A 22,425-nucleotide genomic window follows, 5' to 3' on the forward strand; every position below is an offset into this window, starting at 1 on the left:
CCAGAGGTACCTCTATCGAGTATAACAAGTGGATAACGTCCTTTAATGCGACCCTGTCAAATGCTTTCTTAAGGTCCACGAAACATAAATATGCCGGTTTGTTGTATTCCAATGATTTCTCTTGAACTTGCCTGATTATAAATATAGCGTCAGTGCATGACCTTCCCGACCTAAAACCTTGTTGTTCTTCTGCTAATGTTATAATTTCATTCAATTTGTTTGTTATCACTTTTGTTGTTAATTTTAATGTTGTGTTTAATAAGTTAATCCCTCTGTAATTCTCCGGGTCTGATTTGTCTCCTTTTTTGAAGAGAGGTATTAGGATGCTTGATCTCCATTCTTGTGGTATTCTGTTTTGTTCTATTATTTTTTGTATTAGTTTTAATAGTTGTTTAGTTAGATCTTGTCCTCCGTACTTTAGGAGTTCGTTCGATATTCTGTCCTCTCCTGGAGATTTTCTATTTTTTAATTTTCTTGCTTTCTTTACCTCTCCTTCCTCCATGTTTATTTCTTCGTTTGTCGTAACTTCAGGTGTTGGTGGTTCATTATCGTCACCTTTAGCAAATAGAGATCGGAAGTAGTCTGCCCATGTTTCCTTCTGAATGTGTTTCGCTTTTATTAATTCGTTCATCTCCTTTCTTTGCCCTCTGATCATTCTCCATACTTCTTTTTGTGTTCCGTAGAAGTCGTGTTCCATATGTTTTGAGAAACTCTGCCAGTGCTCCCTTTTTATTTGTCTCACTAAAGTATTCGTTTCGTTTCTGATTCGTTTGTAGTGGTTGTATGCCTGTTGTGTTTGTTTTGTTCTGTATTGTAAAATGGCTTTCTTCTTTTCTTCGCATTTTATCTTAACTTCCTCTCTAAACCACGGGGTTTTCTTCTTTAATATGTGAGTATTCGTTACTTTTCTCTCTCCAAGTGATTCTGTTGCAGCGTCGATTATGTTATTTTTGAGTTTTTGCCAGCTTTCATCGATGGTATCGTTTTAAACATAGAAAACATAAACATTAACATAGAAAAACATCCCTACCCTCAATACCCCTTCCTTCAATATTGTAGAGAAATTTTGGGTTCTTTGCGAATTTAAGAAACAGTTTCTCTTGGTTGGAAATGTTGGCCGTGGAATCGATTTCGCTACGGATACATAGGATGAAGCTTGGTTAGATGTTTGAGACATATTAACTGTTTGGGTATCTGCTACGCCACTGCTCATGCAGTCAAAAGCAATTACGTTTTTATATTGAAATTATACCTAATTTAGCTTCATTATCTTTAAAGCCCAATATAAGTGAAATGTTTAGTCAAAGAGGAAAATTGTTATTAGTTTGTGAACGTTATAAATTTGAAAAACAAAAACGATAATTAGCTTCAGGTGAAATAAAGTGGAGATGTGTAAAGGATAATTGCAAAGCTTTCATCAAAACAATTGAAGAGAATAAGAATCGAATTACAACTGGTATAAACAATAATCATAATCATGATACAGAATCAGAAAACCTATTAGAATTTAATATCTATATCTATTTCCTATAACTTAGAGAGTTATATATCTATTTAATAAAGTTATTCTATAAATGTACTTTTTTCCATTGAGATGTAAAATTATTTGATAGTAACAATTAACATTCCATGAGCCGAGCTGGTATATTTTATATCGGGCAGTTTTAATCTTTACGCCGATTTGGGACATTTTTAAAAGACCTACCTGTATCTTGGGCCGAGGTAGGCACTGCTCGAGTGAATACAGCTTTACACACACATCGATTTTTATCGGCAAATTCCATTCAACAGATCGGTGAAATTGTAGGTATACGTTGTAATTTTAGCTTTGATAGTGCTTGAATGTAATTAAAATTATTGAAATGAGTGATTTTACTGATTTTATTGACAATGATGTCCTTATTTCGTTAGTGAAGGCAAGACCTGTTTTGTGGGACAAAATTTTGGATATATTTAAGGATAGGAATCTAACTAGGGATGCATGTAGAGGCTTTAGTTCTTCAAAAAGTGTGTAGAATATCCCCGTGTATTCTCTGTTTTATTTTAGGTATGTTCTCTGTATTATAACAGGATTTTATTTTAGGTATACTTATTAATGTAAGAAAGCGTACCGAGTTCTTCTCAGAGCTCGGTACACATTTTGCACTGGCTTTTGATAGGCCCATAGTGCAAACTTCATTGCCTTAGCCCTGGAGGGCCGAGGCGTAGCAGCGATCCTGCGACACTGCCTGTACCCCGAAAACAGACGAGGACCCAACAGACCGGGGGTGAATTGAGTAGCCCCTTGCATGCTATAAGTTGGAGTCCCTTCGAGGGGGACTGTCCAACTGTTGTGGAAAGTAACTCGAAGTCTACCTTGTCCAGGATCTTGCTGTAGTAGTTCATTTTTCTAAAGCAAACAATACGGGAAATTGATGTATGTAAAACTCCCAAGCCCCGACCTGTAGCTAAGTCCTTTGCTATGTAAGGTCATTGCTTGAACACACTCATCGCGGGTCAAAGTCCTTGTAGAGCGTTCCATTTCCACCACACAACAAAAAATTACGGACTTAATTGAAACTTTAAATAATAAATCTACTAATTTTCACAACAAACCAGACATTTTTGACTGTTAACAATTCAACATTTATCAAATTATTAATTTCTCGTAGCCTACTTTAGGCTTGTTTATTAAACTAAGCAACAAATGAAGATATATTGATGAAAACATGGCTAGTTGTTGAAGTACCTAACTTTTGTATTATCCAACATGAGAAAATGAATCAAAAACAATACGTTAAGAAAACTTGAGGCTATAGTTGGATTTTAATTTCAGTATTTTATAAATGCTAGAATGTGCCACCAGGTGTTGCGAACTTTGAGAGAGAAAAAAACACAGTTTGATTGGTACACCCGGTATACAATGACAATTTACCTGTCTAGCATCGATATTATTACAGCGATATTGTTAAAGAATAAAGCTATAACATATTAAATAAATCACTTAAATCGGACAACAGGTTTAGGAATTTCGAGACATCAAAAATGACCAATCTTTAAAGTGGTGCGTTGAGAAGTGTATTAACTCAAATTTTTTTGAAGATATTCTTCTTTAGCGGCGAATCGATTGAGGGTAAAATTTAATTGAACCCCGCGCATGCGCACACCGACAGTATGGTATTAGTTGTTATACGGGCTCTGATTGGGTCTTGAAATTTTGAAATGATCTGTCAATATTTGTTCAATATGGAGGTTATCGGTAAACAAAAATATTGCATAATATTAGTTTTTATTGATGTGTGGACAGAATTAAAATCAAATTTATAATTATAGTGACTTTTTAAATAGTTTTGAAAAGCCGCAGGTACGTAATTCTAAATGTTTCAGTTGGAAATACCTAATAGTTTCAATACCTATCTATTTGGAAAATGTAAACAAAATAATGTAGTTACCTATTAGTAGGCAATGCTTTAATTTACATAATCGGATTACGAACAAACTTTCTACAAATCTTCATCTCATATATCGTTTTCTTACTCTATATTTTGTTGTATTTTATTTCGACAAAAATCAAACTAATAATTTTATTAAATTCATATAAATTTATGGTGTAAACGTTTAGTTTGTGTATATTCCCACATGACGTATACCAGAGTTTGGTGCAGTTTGAAATGGCGTCAACTTTCGTACGGCGCGGTAGACGTGAAGTGGGTTCAAGCCCCAAGCAAGTTATTATTCTTTTATTTTTTTTTATAGATTTTATGATTGTAAGTATATTATTATATAATTTTTGAAGATATTCTTCTTTTTTGAAAGTGGTAGATAAGAAAGTGAGTTTCATTTTTAAATAAAATAAGTACAAATAACCTTTTAACTATATTTACTTCGTTTAAATTACCTATTATATAATAGAAGAATATCTTCTTACGTGCGTACAAAGCACACACACACATTATTTTTTATTTTTGTGTTTATGTCACCAACAAAATGCACTATTTTTAATCTTGTTCATCAAAAAACTGTAATATCCTAACCTTAAAAATATTTCAGTGGATGGAGCGAACCATAGATATATAATACTCTAGATTGCGCCCTGCGATCTTAAAATGGGTGACGGTTGTGACAGAGATAAATGAGCCTATTTGGTCGGTAGTCTCTTTTTAATTTAAAAGGAATATCGACGACGTGAATATCCCACTTTATCGAGTAATATGTGTTGACAGTTGGAGCGGGTGGTGACGGGAAATGGTCTTTGGTCTTCGGACGTGGACAATCGTGGTTCGAATCCCATACCAACTTTACTTTTTTTATTTTTATTTAATCAATATTGCGTTTATTAGATATTTTTACATCTGAAAAATGGACCTAAGTAAATCTAGCAGATAATAAATGTATGTCTAGTAAGTTAATATTGGAATACATAATTTGTGAACTGCATAGTAAAATAAAAGTCATTCGTTATTAATATAAATACGTCCTTATTCGAATGATGTGAATGTTTGTTTTGCTTCTACTTTTTTAAAAAATTGTAACAATAGTTTCATAAATAAAAATAATGTCTAATTACTTATAATTGAATCGGTCATTTCAAAAACAGCAAAGTCCACAATTTTCAGAAACTAACTTTTTGAGAGGAATAGACTCCTTTAAGATAAACGTTGTGTGCAAAAACGACACCAGTCCAGTAAAAACATTAGGAACAAAACTACAATATAACTCTGAATTTTGATGTCATCCATTTCATCCATCTTTCGACTATATAGTTAGTTTTCTTTGCTCTTCTGTAAAATTAGGAATATGTGACTCATGTTGTTTTTGAAATGACCGATTCAATTAATAAATCGATGGTACATTATGTTGATATTAATTATTGGTAATTTTTTACTAATATTTTTAACAATTACTTTATACTATTCTACAATTAACTTATTAAAAAATAACATTGGCTTTTATATTTTTAAAAATCTATAGGTACCTACACAGTTTTTCTTATTTGTTATATATTTCTTTGCACAGATTTACTTTAGAGATGTAATAATATCTAATAAACGCAATATTGATTAAATAAAAAATAAAAAAAGTAAAGATTGGTATGGGATTCGAACCAGGATTATCCACGTCCGAAGACAAACGACCAGTTCTCGTCGCCATCCGCTCGAACTGTCAAACCATCTAAAATACTCGACGACAGAGTAGGATAGTGACGTCGTCCATACTCCCCTTGAATTAGAAAGAGACTACCGACCAAATAGGCTCATTTATCTCTGTCGCAACCGTCACCCATTTTAAGATCGTAAGGCGCAATCTAGAGTATTATATATCTATGGAGCGAACAGATATGTCACATGCGAACAGTAAAGCTCATGGAACGGTACAAACAGTATGATCTGAAGATCAGTAATTAGAAAAACAGTATCACAAAGGTGCGCTATGTGGTGAAAAACGTATTAAAAAAAGTATTAGTGCAAAAAGCGACCATATGACACAAATGCGTTTAACATTTCTTTTGGGAAAAAGTGTTGTGAATCAAATTTTTGGAGGAAAATTGTATTATTTCGAATCAAAATGTCATTTTTTGGTTGATATTTTCTTTTAACAAAGATTTTTCCTATCTTACTCTAGTCCAGTTGTAACAAGTAAAATATTGATACGAAAATTAACTGTACATTAATGTACTAAGTAAAATAAAAAATATATTAGGAAATAATCAAGCAAATATTTTGTTTTCGCTCTCCTGTACAATTTTAATATTTTGAGTTGTTACGGATTTAGAACGGGATGTGCAATAGGTCCGTGAAGTTAACCTGTCCAAGTCGGGAAAAAAATGTGACGGGCGCCATTCGATTGTCCACTGTGTTATTTCGTTAGTCCACCCATCAATTTTTTTTATAAATTTTTTTTTTCTGGCTAACTTCACAACTCCACAAATTTTCGAATAATCGAAAAATCTCTTGCTATATTGATTGTACATCGTTTGTCTATGTTTGTCCACCACATAATTATGTTGTTCCACCCAATGTTTTAAATAAAAAAAATATTTTGCTTACGGATACTTAATACGACAGTACTGCTGAAAAAGAACTTTTAGACTCCATTATAATGAATGATTCTCCGGGGGCAGAATCCCAACTACCCGTTTGTCCACCCCCTCGCAGCGTTTGTCCAACGCTTTAAAGTGCAAAACAAACCCCTTGAAGACTTTAATTTATTTTTTTAATTCTCAACGCGGGCCAAGTTCACGTCCTCTTTAAAACGCATTTAAACGTTATTTCAGGTTCAGAATCCCAACTAGCCGTTTGCCATCCCCACTTACAGCGTTTTTCCAACCCCTTAAAGTGCGAAACCACCCACCTTGAGATTGTAATTATTTTTTTTTAATTATCAACGCGGGCCAACTTCACGTCCGCTTAAATTCGTATTTAAACATTAATTCGGGGGCAGAATCCCAACTACCCGTTTGTCTACCCCTCCGCAGCGTTTGTCGAACCCCTTAAAGTGCGAAAAGAGCCCCCTGGAGATCGTAATTATTTTTTTATTCTCAATTTTGGCTAACTTCACGTCCGCTTAAATGCGTATTTAAACGTTAATTCGGGGGCAGAATCCCAATTACGTATTTGTCTACCCCTATGCAGCGTTTGTCGAACCCCTTAAAGTGCGAAAAGAGCCCCCTGGAGATCGTAATTATTTTTTTATTCTCAATTTTGGCTAACTTCACGTCCGCTTAAATGCGTATTTAAACGTTAATTCGGGGGCAGAATCCCAATTACGTATTTGTCTACCCCTATGCAGCGTTTGCCCAATCCCTTAAAGTGAGAAACCACCCCCCTGGAGAATGTAATTTATTTTTTTTAATTCTCACCGCAGGCCAACGCTTAAAAACGCATTTAAACGTTATTTCAAGTTCGTAATCCCAACTACCCGTTTGTCCACCCCTCCGTAGCGTTTGTCCAACCCCTTAATGTGCGAAACGATCCCCACTGGAGATTGTAATTATTTTTTTTTAATTCTCAATTCGGGCCAACTTCACGTCCGCTTAAATGTGTATTTAAACGTTAATTCGGAGGTAGAATCCCAACTACGCATTTGTCCACCCCTCCGTAGCGTTTGTCCAACCCCTTAAAGTGCGAAGCCACCCCCCTGAAGATTATAAATGTTTTTTTTTAATTTTCAATTCGGGCCAACTTCACGTCCGCTTAAATGCGTATTTAAACATTAATTCGGAGCAGAATCCCAATACCCGTTTGTCCACCCCTTCGCAGCGTTTGTCCAACCCCTTAAAGTGCAAGACCACCTCCCTGGAGACTGCAATTAATTTTTTTTATTCTCAACGCGGGCCAACTTCACGTCCGCTTAAAAACGCATTTAAACGTTATTTTCAAGTTCGGAATCCCAACTACCCGTTTGTCCCCCTTAAAGTGCGAAACGACCCCCTGGTGATTGTAATTATTTAAGCGGACGTAAAGTTGGCCCGCGTTTAGAAATAAAAAAATTAATTGCAATCTCCAGGAGGTGGTTTGGCACTCTAAGGGGTTGGACAAATGCTGCGGAGGGATGGACAAACGGGTAGTTGGGATTCTACCCCAAATTAACGTTTAAATGTGCATTTAAGCGGACGTGAAGTTGGACCGAATTGAGAATTAAAAAAAAAATAATTACAATCTACAGGAGGGTGGTTTCGCACTTTAAGGAGTTGGACAAACGCTGCGGAGGGGTGGACAAACGTGTAGTTGGGAATGTGAACCTGAAATAACGTTTAAATGCGTTTTTAAGAGTACCTAAACTAGGCCCGCGTTGAGAATTAAAAAAAAATTAAAGCCTTCTAGGTGGTTGCTTTGCACTTTAAGGAGTTGGACAAACGCTGCGAGGGGTGGACAAACGGGTAGTTGGGATTCTGCACCCGCAGAAACATTCATTCTAATGGCGTCTGAAATACTTTTTCAGCAGTGCTGTCGTATTATCTCCAAGCTATACATAATTTTTTTTTATTAAAAAAAAACAGTGGATGGACAAACCTAATTATGTGGTGGACAAACATGGACAAACGATGGACAAACAATATAGCAAAAGATTTTTCGAATATTCCAAAATTTGTGAATTTGTGAAGTTAGCCCGAAAAATTTCTTTTTATAAAAAAAAATTGATGGGTGGACTAAGGAAATAACACAGTGGACAAACGTGGACAATCGAATGGCGTCCGTCACATTTTTTTCCCGACTTTTACGGGCTAACTTCACGGACCTATGTGTAATTTATACTATTAACTACATTAATAGTTTAAGTATCTTTTATTTAAAAAAAGTTCTGTAAACGTTTGAAGGTTTTGTGACTTAAAATATTGCTTGGTTTTGCTGTTTTGACCTGCTTTAAATTGATAAATAAAGAAATAAGTATATTTACCTCAGTTGTAGGAGGATAAGTAGGTACAAGATGGCCCACTAAAGTAGGAATATATTGAGACCAGAAGGCTGATTCTGTCTGTCGGAAGTTCCACATTATCGAAGAATTATAAGTTGTATTCAAATTTAGATATTTTAGCTGCCCATGTTTAGATTCTTCAAAATGTAGTCCTAAAATTTGAGTATGAGTAGGATTTCCATATCTAGCAAAATCAGAATATGCCTTCATGAAGAAGTGACTCATATTTCTGTCGTTTCTAGTCCACTGATCACGGACAAATCGTTCTCCTGAAGGTAACATTTCAACATCTAAGAATGGTGCTCCACATAAAAGATAGTGTTCAATATCATGGGGAACTTTTCTCCATTCTGAAAGGTTAAATGATTCCACCGTAGTATTCAAAACGTACATATACACTGGGACATTTTGTTCAATCAATAGTTTTACCATTTTATCATTTGGAGCAGTATATAAAAAGTCAGAAAGTAACTAAAATAAAACAGAACGCTATAGTAAACAAAAATTTACAGAATTATTTTGGTTTTTTTTACCCATACAATTTACGATGAAACAATCCAAGGAATTGTAATTAATACAAAACGAACTTAGTAGAGATTATATAAAGTATTTAGAATATAAGAACAATGCCGAATAATAGTATAATAGCACTATAAAAAGAAACAAAAATAAAAATATCCATTATGAGATATACCTACAGTGTGTCAGCCAAATGGAATAAATTCATTATTTTGTGAATGATTGATTTTGGAAATAAATCCCGAAACAGGTCGATTTTTATTTTTGAATTATGATTTTTTGGCATATACAGGGTGTATCATTAAGAATGTCTAATCTCTGAGTTGTAGATTCTAGATCTCAAAATATTACGATTTAACCAAAATCACTTACATAAAATATGGCTCCTTACCGAGTTACAGGGTGTTTTATTTAAGGGGGAAGTCTACTGCGACAAGGGAAGTTTTTCCGGATTTTTTTTCTAACAAAATATGACTCGTACATTAAATTAAATTAAACCGTCATCTTTATTATATATTCAAGTATTTGTAAAAAAAATTTCAAGGCAAAGTATTCAAAATGGCCGTCGTGGCACTCCTTCAAGCGCAGGTCCGTTTTTTTAGGTGCCCAAACGGACATGAAATCTCACGTCTGGGTGATCTGAAACAAAAAAACAAAATATGGTTATCATCTACATAGTCTGACGGAGGATTTTGTCGATAAAAAATTTTGGCGCCGAAAAAAAAATTCTTCAAATTTTTTTTCTATTTTTTTGCCAAAATTTGATGTTATTATTGTTTATAACAATTAAACAAAAAACGATATCAAAAAATCCTCCGTCAGACGAGAGTCAATACTATGTAGATGATAACCTTATTTTGATTTTTGTTTCAGATCACCCAGACGTGAGATTTCATGTACACCGTTTGGGCACCTAAATAAAAACGGACCTGAGCTTGAAGGAGTGCCACGACGGCCATTTTGAATATTTCGCCTTGAAAAATGCTTTACAAATACTTGAATATATAGTAAAGATGACGGTTTAATTTAATTTAATGTACGAGTCACATTTTGTTATTAAAAAAATCCGGAAAATCGGCCTGTTTATTCCCTTGTCACAGTAGACTTCCCCCTTAAAAATTTAAAAACTATTCTTACCCAGTATTTTAAAACTATTTGACGTATCCTTATCATACTTGGCAGAAAGTGTGGCTACTATACATCCTATTAAATTGTGATAAATAAACGTTTCTAGCTACTACCAGAGGAGTACCACGGGGAATAGTGAATGGTTGACCCTTCCCAAATTCTACGCCACTGGGGTAATTACTATTTTAGCGCAATTTTTCAATTCTCCAATACTTTCTATGTAAATAATATACTCTTCATTGGTAACGCTAAAGTAATTATATTTCGAGATATTTGAAGTTGCACATGAAACGGCACAGTTATTTTGATTAATTTATGAATGATTCATATGATTAATATTTAAAAATTATTGGTACCCAGAACTTTAAAACTATTTGACGTAGCCTTATCATACTTGGTAGAAAGTGTAGGTACTGTACATCCTACTAAATTATGTTAAATAATCCTTTCTGACTACAACCAGAGGCGTACGACAGGGTTGAATTGACTGGTTGACCTTTCCTTTCCTTTTAACTTTTAGATTTTCCAATACTTTTTATGTAAATAATATACTCTTCATTCGTAACGATAAAATCATTAGTTTTAGAGATATTTGAAGTTAAAAACGAAGCGACACAATATATTAATCAAAATAACTGTGCCGTTTCATATTTGACTTCAAATATCTCGAAAACTAATCACTTTATCAATCAAGAGTATACTATTTACATAGAAAGTATTGGATAATAGAAAAATTGCGCTAAAATAGTAATTCCGCAGTTGCGTAGAATTTGGGAAGGGTTAACCATTCAGTATCCCCTGTCGTACGCATCTGGTAATAGCTAGAAACGTCTATTTATCACAATTTACTAGGGTGTATAGTAGAAACACTTTCTGCCAAGTATGATAAGAATACTTCAAATTGTTTTAAAGTACTGGGTAAAAATAGTTTTTAAATCTTTAAATAAAACACCCTGTAACTCGGTAAGGAGCCATATTTTATTTGGGTTAAATCTTAATATTTTGAGGTCTAGAATCTACAACTCAGAGATTAGACATTCTTAATGATACACCCTGTATATATCATAATAGAATCGATGATTTCTTTAAATGAGAATAGGGGTCGTGCGCTAGCTTATTCGAAAGGGAATTCAATTATCTATTCAGTAATATAAACATTAACATAATTATTTATACAGGGTGTCCAAATTTTTTTAATTAAATTAATTGACACAAAAAGAGGAATGTATGTAATTTATTTAATTTAAAATACATTTTACTGCTGTCAGAAAACAGAAAAAAAAATGTTTGTTTGACAAATAAACATTGCTTTTCGCTTAAATTAAATGTTTAAGCTGTCAACCACCTGCCTCTTGGTAGTTTTAACATTTAAGCGAAAAGCAATGTTTATTTGTCAAATAAACATTTTATTTCTGTTTTCGGACAGCAGTAAAATGTATTTTGAATTAAATAAATCACGCACATTCTTCTTTTTGTGTCAATTAAATTAAAAAAATTTTGGGACACCCTGTAAAATAAATATATTAATGTTTATATTACTGAATAGAGAATTGAATAACCTTTGAAATAAGCTAGCACAAGACCCCTATTCTCAATAAAAAAAATCATAGATTACGTCATCACGCCCAGACGGATAAGTAACTAGTATGATTTATATGCCAAAAATCATAATTTAAAAATAAAAATCGACATGTTTCGGGATTTATTTCCAAAATACCTCATTCACGAACTAAGGAATTTATTCCATTTGGTTTTGACACACTGTATATGCCTCGAATGAGGTTTATGTCGGGGATCCAAATTTATTTTTTTGAGTATTGGAGTATTTTGAGTACTTTTTGGAGTATTTTTTTTGCAAAAATCAAGTAAAACCGTAAAGTTATTAAGTATCAAGTTTAAAACTCCAAAATTCTTTTTGGAGTATTGAGTCCAAGATTTTTCCATAAGTACTGAAAAGCAATATAGTGTATGTTGTATTTTTGAGAAGGTAATTGAACGACCTTTGAAATGAGGTATCACTCAACCCTCTATTAAAGATTTTGGGGATTGTGCCCGCTCCCGCTAGAGGGTCGATATAATTTAGTTGAAAACTGGTCCAGAAAATGTCCACCTCACAAATAAATTTAATGTGTTTTTGCATATATTTAGATTTTCTATAGGGACCAAATATAGAGGGTGGCACCTTTTCAAATTGATACACTATGTAAAGCAGATCTACCAAAGTCTTGGGACTTATAAAAGTCAAACGACATATTAAAATTGCTCCGTTGATAAAGGACCCCGCACAAACCTTATGGAAAATAGGTCCCAGTGGATTTCGTTCATACTTTGGGAAAATACTCTTTGAAGCATCCTGATAAAAAGTTCTCAGGGGCGCAACTCAATCGTATGAAGGATTTTCAAGATATAGAGGTCCAAACTCGGAAAATTATAAGATTTACGGGGTATTCCAATTCCGTGAGTTACTGGTTATTTGGCAACATCTAGAAGTTTGGATCAAGGAAAAGTACTAGTAGTCTACGATTTTTTCCTGGCTATCCAATGGTGACCTTTATTTTGACCTTGACCTTCAACGAACGTCATCTTCTAGGGTTTCGAGGGTTTTAGGCATTAAATTGACATAAACAGATTACTCATGGGTTTTTGGGATCGCAAAACACGAATATGCCATAAGAATTGCCCTCCGGATGACGTGGTGGCCAGGGCCACTGCAAGGGACGTCATCTTCTAGAGTTTCGATGGTTTTCGGCATTTAATTGATGCAAATGAATTACTGGAGGGTTTTGTGAGGTCGCTAAACACGAATATGCCACCAGAACCGACTCCCGGAGCGCCTGGTTTCCAAGGTCAATGAAAGGGGCTCCTGGAGTTTCGAGGGTCTTTGGTACTACATTGATGCAAACGGATTAATTATAGGTTTTTGGGGTTTCTGAACACGAATAAATGATCACATTGTGCCGTAGGCACAATGTGATTCGTGGGTCGGATCTGAAGTGTATTCATGTTCAGCAACCCCAAAAACCTAAGAGTAATCCATTTGATTTCTCCGAAACTCCAGAAGATAACCTGTCTTAGGCACCAGGTGCTCCTGTGGCTGTGCTGATCACGTATTCGTGTTCAGTAACCCCAAAAACCTATAACTAATCCGTTTGCATTATTGTAGTACCAAAGACCCTCGAAACTCCAGGAGCCCCTTTCATTGACCTTGGAAATCAGGTGCTCCGGGAGTCGGTTCTGGTGGCATATTCGTGTATAGTGACCTCAAAAAACCGTCCAGTAATTCATTTGCATCATTAAATGCCGAAAACCATCGAAACTCTAGAAGATGACGTCCCATGCAGAGGCCCTGGCCACCACGTCATCCGGAGGGCAATTCTGATGGCATATTCGTGTCTAGCGATCCCAAAAACCCATGAGTAATCTGTTTATATCAATTGAATGCCGAAAACCCTCGAAACTCTAGAAGATGACGTCCGTTGAAGGTCAAGGACAAAGTAAAGGTCGCCATTGGATAGCCAGGAAAAAATCATAGACTACTAGTACTTTTTCTTGATCCAAACTTCTACATGTTGCCAAATAACCAGTAACTCACGGAATTGGAATACCCCGTAAATCTTATAATTTTCCGAGTTTGGGCCTCTATATCTTGAAAATCCTTCATACGATTGAGTTGTGCCCATGAGAACTTTTTATCAGGATGCTTCAAAGAGTATTTTCCCAAAGTATGAACGAAATCCAATGGGACCTGTTTTCCATAAAGTTTGTGCGGGGTCCTTTGTGAAAGGGATTTAACGGCGATAAAGATGAGGAAGACAGAGGAAAGGAGTATGAAGGAGATAATACTTGGATCAGCATACCGTCCGTTAATTGTCCGAGAGTAACAAATTACAACAGCAAAGTATTCTGGTACACCAATCTTCCAAATCAAAAGAAAGAAAAGAGAAAGAAAAATTTAATTTTAAGAAATAGATAAGCATTATTCGGAAGAATTAAAGTTACAAATGTTTCCTACCTGTATATATTCATTTCTTATATGAGTAACATTATCTGGATCTGGCCAATAAGTATACATGTACTTTATTGCGTCGAATATTCCATTGGGATTTAATGTGTAGTTGTACCGTAAAACCAGCTCTCTTACTTTTTGATCAAAAAACTCTTGACTTATCCTGAAATTGGGCTCCAATGTTTTGTTGGAAGCTAAAAATTGCGAAATCTGTCATAACATTGCAGTATTATTTACTTAAATATATGTAGTTTAAAAGTGATATATTTGAAGACTAAGTTTTCAATCTAATAGCACATAAAAGAACATCAAAAAATGTTACTCTACATCCTAACAGATTGAAAACAATGGGAACCTTCTCTGGTTACACCTCCGAGGCTTCTACAATTTGCAAGTCATAACGGATTCTGAGACTAAGGAAGATGAGGGAATTTTACAATTTATAATTCACGTCCCATCTGCTCAGCGCGGTAAAGTTCCAACGAGAATGGTTCCGTTCGTACTCCGATAAAAGTAAACATGTAAATAAAAAATGAATAAACCATTTTCAATTTAGTTACAACACGAAAATACAGCCGCATCATATTCTAGTTCAATCAAAAAGCGCATCAACCACCTCTACCGCTCTGCTCTCTCTGAACCAACCAGGATAAACCCCGGCTGAATGGTTCCCTTCGTACTCCAATAAGAGTAAACATGTAAATCAAAAATGAATAAACCATTTTCAATTTCGTTGCAACACGAAAATACAGCCGCATCATATTCATCATTATTTCGTTCGTTGCAATCCGTCACTGCACGCCGGGGTTTGTTAAGGTTGGTTCAGAGAGAGCAGCATATGTGCCTCCTGATGAGAGACTAATAAGTTTCGAAACCGGTAGAGGTGCTTGATCATATTCTAGTTCAATCAGAGAGCGCATCAAGCACCTCTACCGGTTTCGAAACTTATTAGTCTCTCATCAGGAGGCACATATGCTGCTCTCTCTGAACCAACCAGGACAAACCCCGGCGTGCAGTGCTGGATTGCAACGAACGAAATGATGATGAATATGATGCGGCTGTATTTTCGTGTTGCAACGAAATTGAAAATGGTTTATTCATTTTTGATTTACATGTTTACTCTTATTGGAGTACGAAGGGAACCATTCTCGTTGGAACTTTACCGCGCTGAGCAGATGGGACGTGAATTATAAATTGTAAAATTCCCTCATCTTCCTTAGTCTCAGCATCCGGTATGGCTTGCAAATTGTAGAAGCCTCGGAGGTGTAACCAGAGAAGGTTCCCATTGTTTTCAATGTGGTAGGATGTAGAGTAACATTTTTTGATGTTGTTTTTATGTGCTATTAGATTGAAAACTTAGTCTTTTGCTAGCAGTTGCCGCTAGGGCATCCCTGCCATTTCGTTCGTTGCAATCCGTCACTGCACGCCGGGGTTTGTCCTGGTTGGTTCAGTGAGAGCAGCATATTATGTGCCTGCTGATGAGAGACTAATAAGTTTCGAAACCGGTAGAGGTGCTTGATGCGCTCTCTGATTGAACTAGAATATGATGCGGCTGTATTTTCGTGTTGCAACGAAATTGAAAATGGTTTATTCATTTTTGATATATTTGATTCCAAAAATATTAATCTCACATTTAATATATCACATGTAATTAGCTTCAAATTGGTGAAGAAATACTAAGCAAAACAAGAGTGGAAAGTTTTAACATACGATCTAACATCATAATAGCCATAGGTGATACTAACGCATAGAAATTGAATGTGAGTCATAGCCTACTTAGAGACACGAATGAAAATGGCCAATAGCTTATTAACTTTGCAGCTACTAAAAACAGGGTCATCGATTCTACCCTATTTCCCGAAAAAATATATACAAAGGCACCCCCTGGATCTGCTGTCAACCAAATAAACCACGTCTTGTTAGAAGAGCGATCAGCAACAAGCATACTAGTTCAGATATACTTCAAACGTAGAATCAGCAAACAGGCAAAGGACAATCAACCGAGAAATGAAATTCTAGATCTATCCAAAGAGCCGAAACTCAAAAGAAATTTGAAGAAATAAAGACGAAGCTGAATGAATATGAAGGAAATGAAGAGAGAACAGTAGAAGACCAGTGGGACCTAATAAGCAGAACCAGATTAACTGTAGCAAAATCGATGCTAGGGACTTAAGAAACGAAAGATAGCCAAGGATATGATGAGTGTAAGGCGGCAATTGAAGAACGAAATAAAGCACATAGAACATATTTGACTAGACGAACTAGAGAAAGAGAAAGTATTTGAAATAAGAGATAAGCTGATAAACTGTGTAGACAAAAAAGTGAAAACCTTTAATAGACATAGAGATACATTAAAAAAAAACAAAACACGAAATGCATATCCATTTATCAAAAAACTGAAACAAGGATTATAAACCAAAAACTAATCGGACTATCAAAAATGAATAACCATTTTCAATTTCGTTGCAACACGAAACTACAGCCGCATCATTATTCCAGTTCAATCAGAGAGTGCAACAAGCAAATCTACCGGTTTCGAAACTTATTAGTCTCTCATCAGGAGGCACATATGCTGCTCTCTCTGATCCAACTAGGACAAACCCCGGCGTGCAGTCACGGATTGCAACGAACGAAATGGCGGGGATGCCCTAGCGGCAACTGCTAGAAAAAAACTAAGTTTTCAATCTAATAGCACATAAAACAGCATCCAAAAATGTTATTCTACATCCTACCAGACTGAAAACAATGGGAACCTTTTCTGGTAACACCTCCGAGGCTTCTACAATTTGCAAGCTATAACGGATGCTGAGACTAAGGAAGATGAGGGATTTTTTTTAATATGACTATATTCTAAAAAACAGCTTACCAAAAACTTACAAAATGATGACGTAGAACACACAGAGCATGAACTATTGGAAGAAGCAAAAAATGAAGAGAATGAGCAGGAAAACCGTCAACGGTAGAAAGGTGGAAATCAATAAACCATAAACCAGTTTTCATGAATATCGTGTGAGTAGTTTCGGATATATAGATAGTGTAAGCTTGTCTTGAAACAATCAGTATATACAATGTGTCGAAATTTTAGATGTTAGTTATTTCTATACCTCGTTTTTAAACTAGCAATTCAAATTTACCGTGACGTAATGCTTATTTGTAATTGGTCCAACCGCAGGCAAGTTTACTTAACTAAATTATGAAATTTCGACACTATTGACATTTATGAAATTTTGACACTATTGTCTTTTAAACTTCACAGGGGGTCAATCCAAGCCAAGTGGTCCAAAGGTGGTTGCTTGACTATTTTTAATATTTTTTATTTTTCTACTTTTTAAACTTCTTAACTTTTTAAAACATGGCTTTGCTCTTTAGCCCATATTTTCACTGAGGTTTGTCCTAGAACAATAAATCAAAAACCAAACTTTTTAGAAAAGTATGGTCTAAAAAAAACGGCCTATAGCGTTATTTAATTTCTGACTACCTTTAAGGCCTTAAATGAACCTCACAGTTTGAAAAGGTAAACAGATAAAATGCCATTTTCAGCATTTTTATAAGAGCACAAGGCAAGCCGATAATGGTTTGTAATTTTTTTCTGGAAAAGACGTACGTACATACTTTAAATAAAAAAAGTTTGAGCTTTGAGACTTAAGTAAATTTTTTCTAAAAAAATCTCAAAAATGTAATTTTTTGAAAAATTTCAAAGTTTGACCCTGTATATCTCTAATGGGCACGCATGAAAAAATTTGAAAAATTGATGAATGTTAGCCCCTGGCAAGTAGAATAAGAAGAAAAAATTTGGAGTTGTAGACTTGCGTAATATGTATAAGAGTTACATGCCTGAGAAAATGGTAAAAAATCATTAATTTGAGCGTTTGCGGGCAGGTTAATTAAAATTCAAATACAACTGTCTAATGAAATTAAAATTAATGTATTTTCACCAGATTTCACAATGAATACAAATTTATACAGGGTGTAACAAAAAAAGAGTCCACCTCGATATTTGGCAATAGTTAGGTACCTATTAGATTTTAATGAAATGCCGAAATAGGTCGATTTTTATTTTTTGGTCTATTTGGCAGATATTTCATAATAAGTGACGTCAACCATCAGAGCGTGATGACGTAATCGATGATTTTTTTAAATGGGAATAGGGGTCGTGTGGTATCTTATTTGAAAGCGTGTTCAATTCTCTATTCAGTAATATAAACATTATTATCATTATTTATACAGGGTGGCAAAAAAATATTTTTTGAATGAAATTAATTGGCGTAAAAAGAAAAACGTATGTAAGTTATTTAACTCAAAATAGTGCTGTCAAAAAATGTACTGCTGTCAGAAAATAGAAAAAAAGTTTATTTCGCAAATAAACATTTCTATTCGCTTAACCCTTAAGCTCCTAGCGTTACATATTTATATGTAACGCAGAAACCGCTAAAATCTTAAGCCTTAAATTTGGGAAGTGATTCTAATTTTAACTAGATGATGATGCAAGACTTTCAAGGGACACTTGTTTACTAGTTTTCAGTAGTTGGTTCGAGGATTTGATCTAACCTGTTTATTTAGTTGCGTGTTTTATGTGACGGTGTTTATTATTTATGGTAAAAATGGATCTCAAGTTTGAGTAAGTATACTTTTACTATTCTGTTGTTATTATATTTTGTTTAAAGTGTTTTCAATTGAGAATAAATTAATGTCTTTTCTTAATGATAATATAAATTTTTAGAAATTTTATCCTGGTTTTGTAAAAAATGCCTTTAATTTTTGGTGTTACATATATGTAACGCTAGGAACATATGGGAGCAAAAATCGGAACTTTTGGAATTGTAACGTATTGTTTGTTCCAGAAAAGGGCTTTCTCTTCAAGAAGCGCTGGAGATGATTGATGCCGTTGAAACTTTAGACGTTGATGCTATATATATAGGTAATGAAACCCCAGAATTGAATGTGCTTATAGACGAGGAGTTTGGTGATGAGGAATATAATGATTTTAACAGGCTGTCTGAGAGAATTATAAGAGTACCTGTTGAACTTGTTTTACGAAATAGTGAAAGGGATTTCGAAATATATGATGATATTGACGAGGCGCAGCCTTCCAGATCATCAGCAAGGAAAACTAGTGAAAGGAAAGTTGAATTTGATCTTATGGACCAGAATGTAGCTAGATACCAAGTAGGAATTTGCTCTAAAAAATGATGGTGGTATCTATTTACATTGATGCTGGACATAACTATGGACATAATGGTCTATTTACATTGATGTTGGACATAACTGGACATAATAGATCCTATGCCACAACTAGAATTGCGAAGGTATCTAGTAATATCGTATCTTACGAAATATCGCACCAAACCAAAAGATCAGGCAGGCCATCTTCGTCCAAAGTAGTCGTAGATATAAGATATGATAAGATTAATCATCTCCTGACCTATATTCCTGATAAGAAAAGGAGACGTTTTGCAGATAAATGATGTAGTTCATATGTGCGTTCCATGGGTTGCAAGTGCAATGTGGGAGTGTGCATCAAGTGCAACATAGATTTTCATCTACAATAACTTGATTATGATTTTTCATTTATCTAGTTTTATATTTGTTTATTATTTTGAAATTTATAATCAGAAATATTTTAAAAATGTTTGCTCCTATATCTTCCTAGCGTTACATATATGTAACGGCAATTTTATAAAAAATCAAAAGTAATTAAGAAAAAAAATGTATGTTTTTGTTTTAAAACCTTCTCCTGAATACATCAGTATCAGAACAAAAAATAAAATTTTCTAAATAAATTAATTCTGGATCTTAAGGGTTAAATTAAATCACAAACAGCCTCCCACCTACCTCTTGACAGTTTGAACATTTTATTTAAGCGAAAAGCAATGTTTATCTGCCAAATAATAATTTTTTTTCTATTTTATGACAGCAATAAAATGTATTTTGAGTTAAATAAATTACATACATTTTTCTTTTTGTGTCAATTAATTTAATTCCAGAATTATTTTTTGGCCACCCTGTATAAATAATGATATTATTGTTTATATTACTGAACAGAGAATTGAACACTCTTTCAAATGAGATAACATACGACCCCTATTCCCATAAAAAAACCATCGATTACGTCATCAGGCCCAGATGGATGACGTCACTAGTATGAAATATATATAAAAAAATTGCAATTTAAAAATAAAAATCGACCTGTTTCGGCATTCCCTTAAAATCCAATAACTGCCAAATATTCTTTTCTTTGGCCCACCCTGTATACATTTGTATTCATTGTGAAATCTGGTAAAATAGATTAACTTTTATTTTACTAGACAGTTTACTTGAATTTTAATTACCCTGCCCGCAAACGCTCAAATTTTGACCATTTTGAATTTTGACCATTTTTCAGGCCTGTAACTCCTATATGACGTAAGTCTACAACTCCAAATTTTTACTTCTTATTCTACTTGCTAGGGGCTAACATTCAGCCAAATTTCAATTTTTTTCATGCATGCCCATCAGAGATATAGGGGTTAAAACTTTGGAGATTTTTCAAAAAAAATACATTTTTGAGATTTTTTTTTAATTTACCAAGTCTAAAAGCTCAAACTTTTTTTATTTAAAGTATGTACGTATGTCTTTTCCAGAAAAAAATTACAAACCATTATCGGCTTGCCTTATGCTGTTAAAAAAATGCTGAAAATGGAATTGTATCAGTTTACCTTTTTAAACTTTGAGGTTCATTTAAGGCCTTAAGGGTAGTTTGAAATTAAATAATACTATAGGCCGTTTTTTTAGAGCATACTTTTCTAAAAAGTTTGGCTTTTGATTTATTGTTCTAAGACACACCTCAGTGAAAATATTGGCTAAAGAGCGAAGCCATGTTTTCCGTGAACATAATCGATACGCTTTAACAAAAATGGCCTTCATCGGCAAAATAAATTTTTTAAAAATAAAATGAATGCAATTTTGTACTCTCTATACAGTGAAGTTTAAGAGGTAGAAAAATAAAAAATATTAAAAATAGTCAAGCAACCAACTTAATTTATATTGGACCACTTGGCATGGATTGACTCTAGGTTAATTGAGCTATATCGGCGATTTTTTGTGTTTTGTACGTTATTCCTAGAGTGAATTGTTCCTAGGGGGATAAAGGGGTAGAATGCGAAAACATGGAGTTGATTCCAATTTACTCCACTTAGCCTCTTCTACTCAAATCCGACTCTCACCTTCACGTTGGTGTCCCCTGTTAACCGAGCAACCCAATCTGGAGATCCGGTATCCAACCCGGGTGGAAAGTTGGGTCGGGAACTGACGAGAGCGGGTGAAATGGCCCTCCGAAAAGGGGGTTTGGCGTTGGGTTAACTACCCAACCCAGGAAAAATCCATGGTTACGAAATCGAAAGTTAAAGATGCCGGACGGAAATCTCAACGACGACCAATGCAACGAAATAAGGACAATGATCTTAAAATATTTACCTGGAACGTTCGCACACTCAACGAACCTGGAAATATCCGCAAACTATGCGACATATTAGCACAATATAACGCCGATATTACTGCAATACAAGAAGTACGATGGACAGGTCATGGCATAATCCAAAAAACAAACTACAACATGTACTATAGCTGCCATAGAACTAGACATGAATTTGGGACAGCCTTTATAGTCGATAATAAAGTCAAGCAATTGGTTATAGATTTTAAGCCGATTAATCCACGAATGATCTGCTTAAGGATCAGGGGCAAGTTCTTTAATATAAGTCTTATTAATGTACATGCCCCAACAGAGGACAAAGAAGACGAAGAAAAAGACGAATTCTATGATGAATTAGAAAGAGCATATGACAGTTGTCCCAGAAGTGACATTAAAATAGTAATCGGTGATCTGAATGCAAAAATCGGAAGGGAAGATATATATCTACCGCACATCGGTAAATATAGTCTCCATAATAATACCAATTCGAATGGACACCGAGCAGTCACCTTCGCAGCCGCAAAGAACATGATCGTAGGAAGCACATGTTTTCTACACAAAAAAATACATATGGGAACTTGGACCTCGCCCGATGGATTAACGAACAACCAAATTGATCATATGCTCATAGATGCTAGACATTTCTCAAACTTGATAGATGTCCGGACCTATCGAGGCGCCAATATTGATTCAGATCACTTTCTAGTTGGCCCAAGAATTCGAGCTAGAATCTCAAACGCGAAGAAGGAGAGAAGTACCAAAACAACGCGCCTTAATATTGAACTCCTCAAAAATCCGCAAACGGTAGAAAGGTTTCAAAACTATATCGAAACTAACTGCATAATTAATGAGAATCTAACAATCAGCGAACAATGGGAAATGTGTAAAAATAATATTAAAGACGCAGCAAATAATATTCTAGGGCCAG

At 34.7% G+C, this 22,425-nt stretch overlaps 1 protein-coding gene across 1 annotated transcript in view; it reads right to left on the minus strand.

Moving 5' to 3' along the window:
• LOC114341932 (neuroligin-like protein glit-1) overlaps positions 1–22,425 on the minus strand; it is a 95,651-nt gene that overhangs the window by 20,516 nt on the left and 52,710 nt on the right. The window contains exons 6-7 of the mRNA XM_050663298.1: positions 14,054–14,241; positions 8,377–8,865 (exon numbers count right to left, since the gene is read on the minus strand). Of these exons, the coding sequence (XP_050519255.1) occupies positions 8,377–8,865; positions 14,054–14,241 (677 nt within the window). The remainder of the gene's footprint in view (positions 1–8,376; positions 8,866–14,053; positions 14,242–22,425) is intronic.

This window comes from Diabrotica virgifera, chromosome 10 (assembly GCF_917563875.1).
Source record: "Diabrotica virgifera virgifera chromosome 10, PGI_DIABVI_V3a".
Taxonomy (NCBI): Eukaryota; Metazoa; Arthropoda; class Insecta; order Coleoptera; family Chrysomelidae; genus Diabrotica; species Diabrotica virgifera.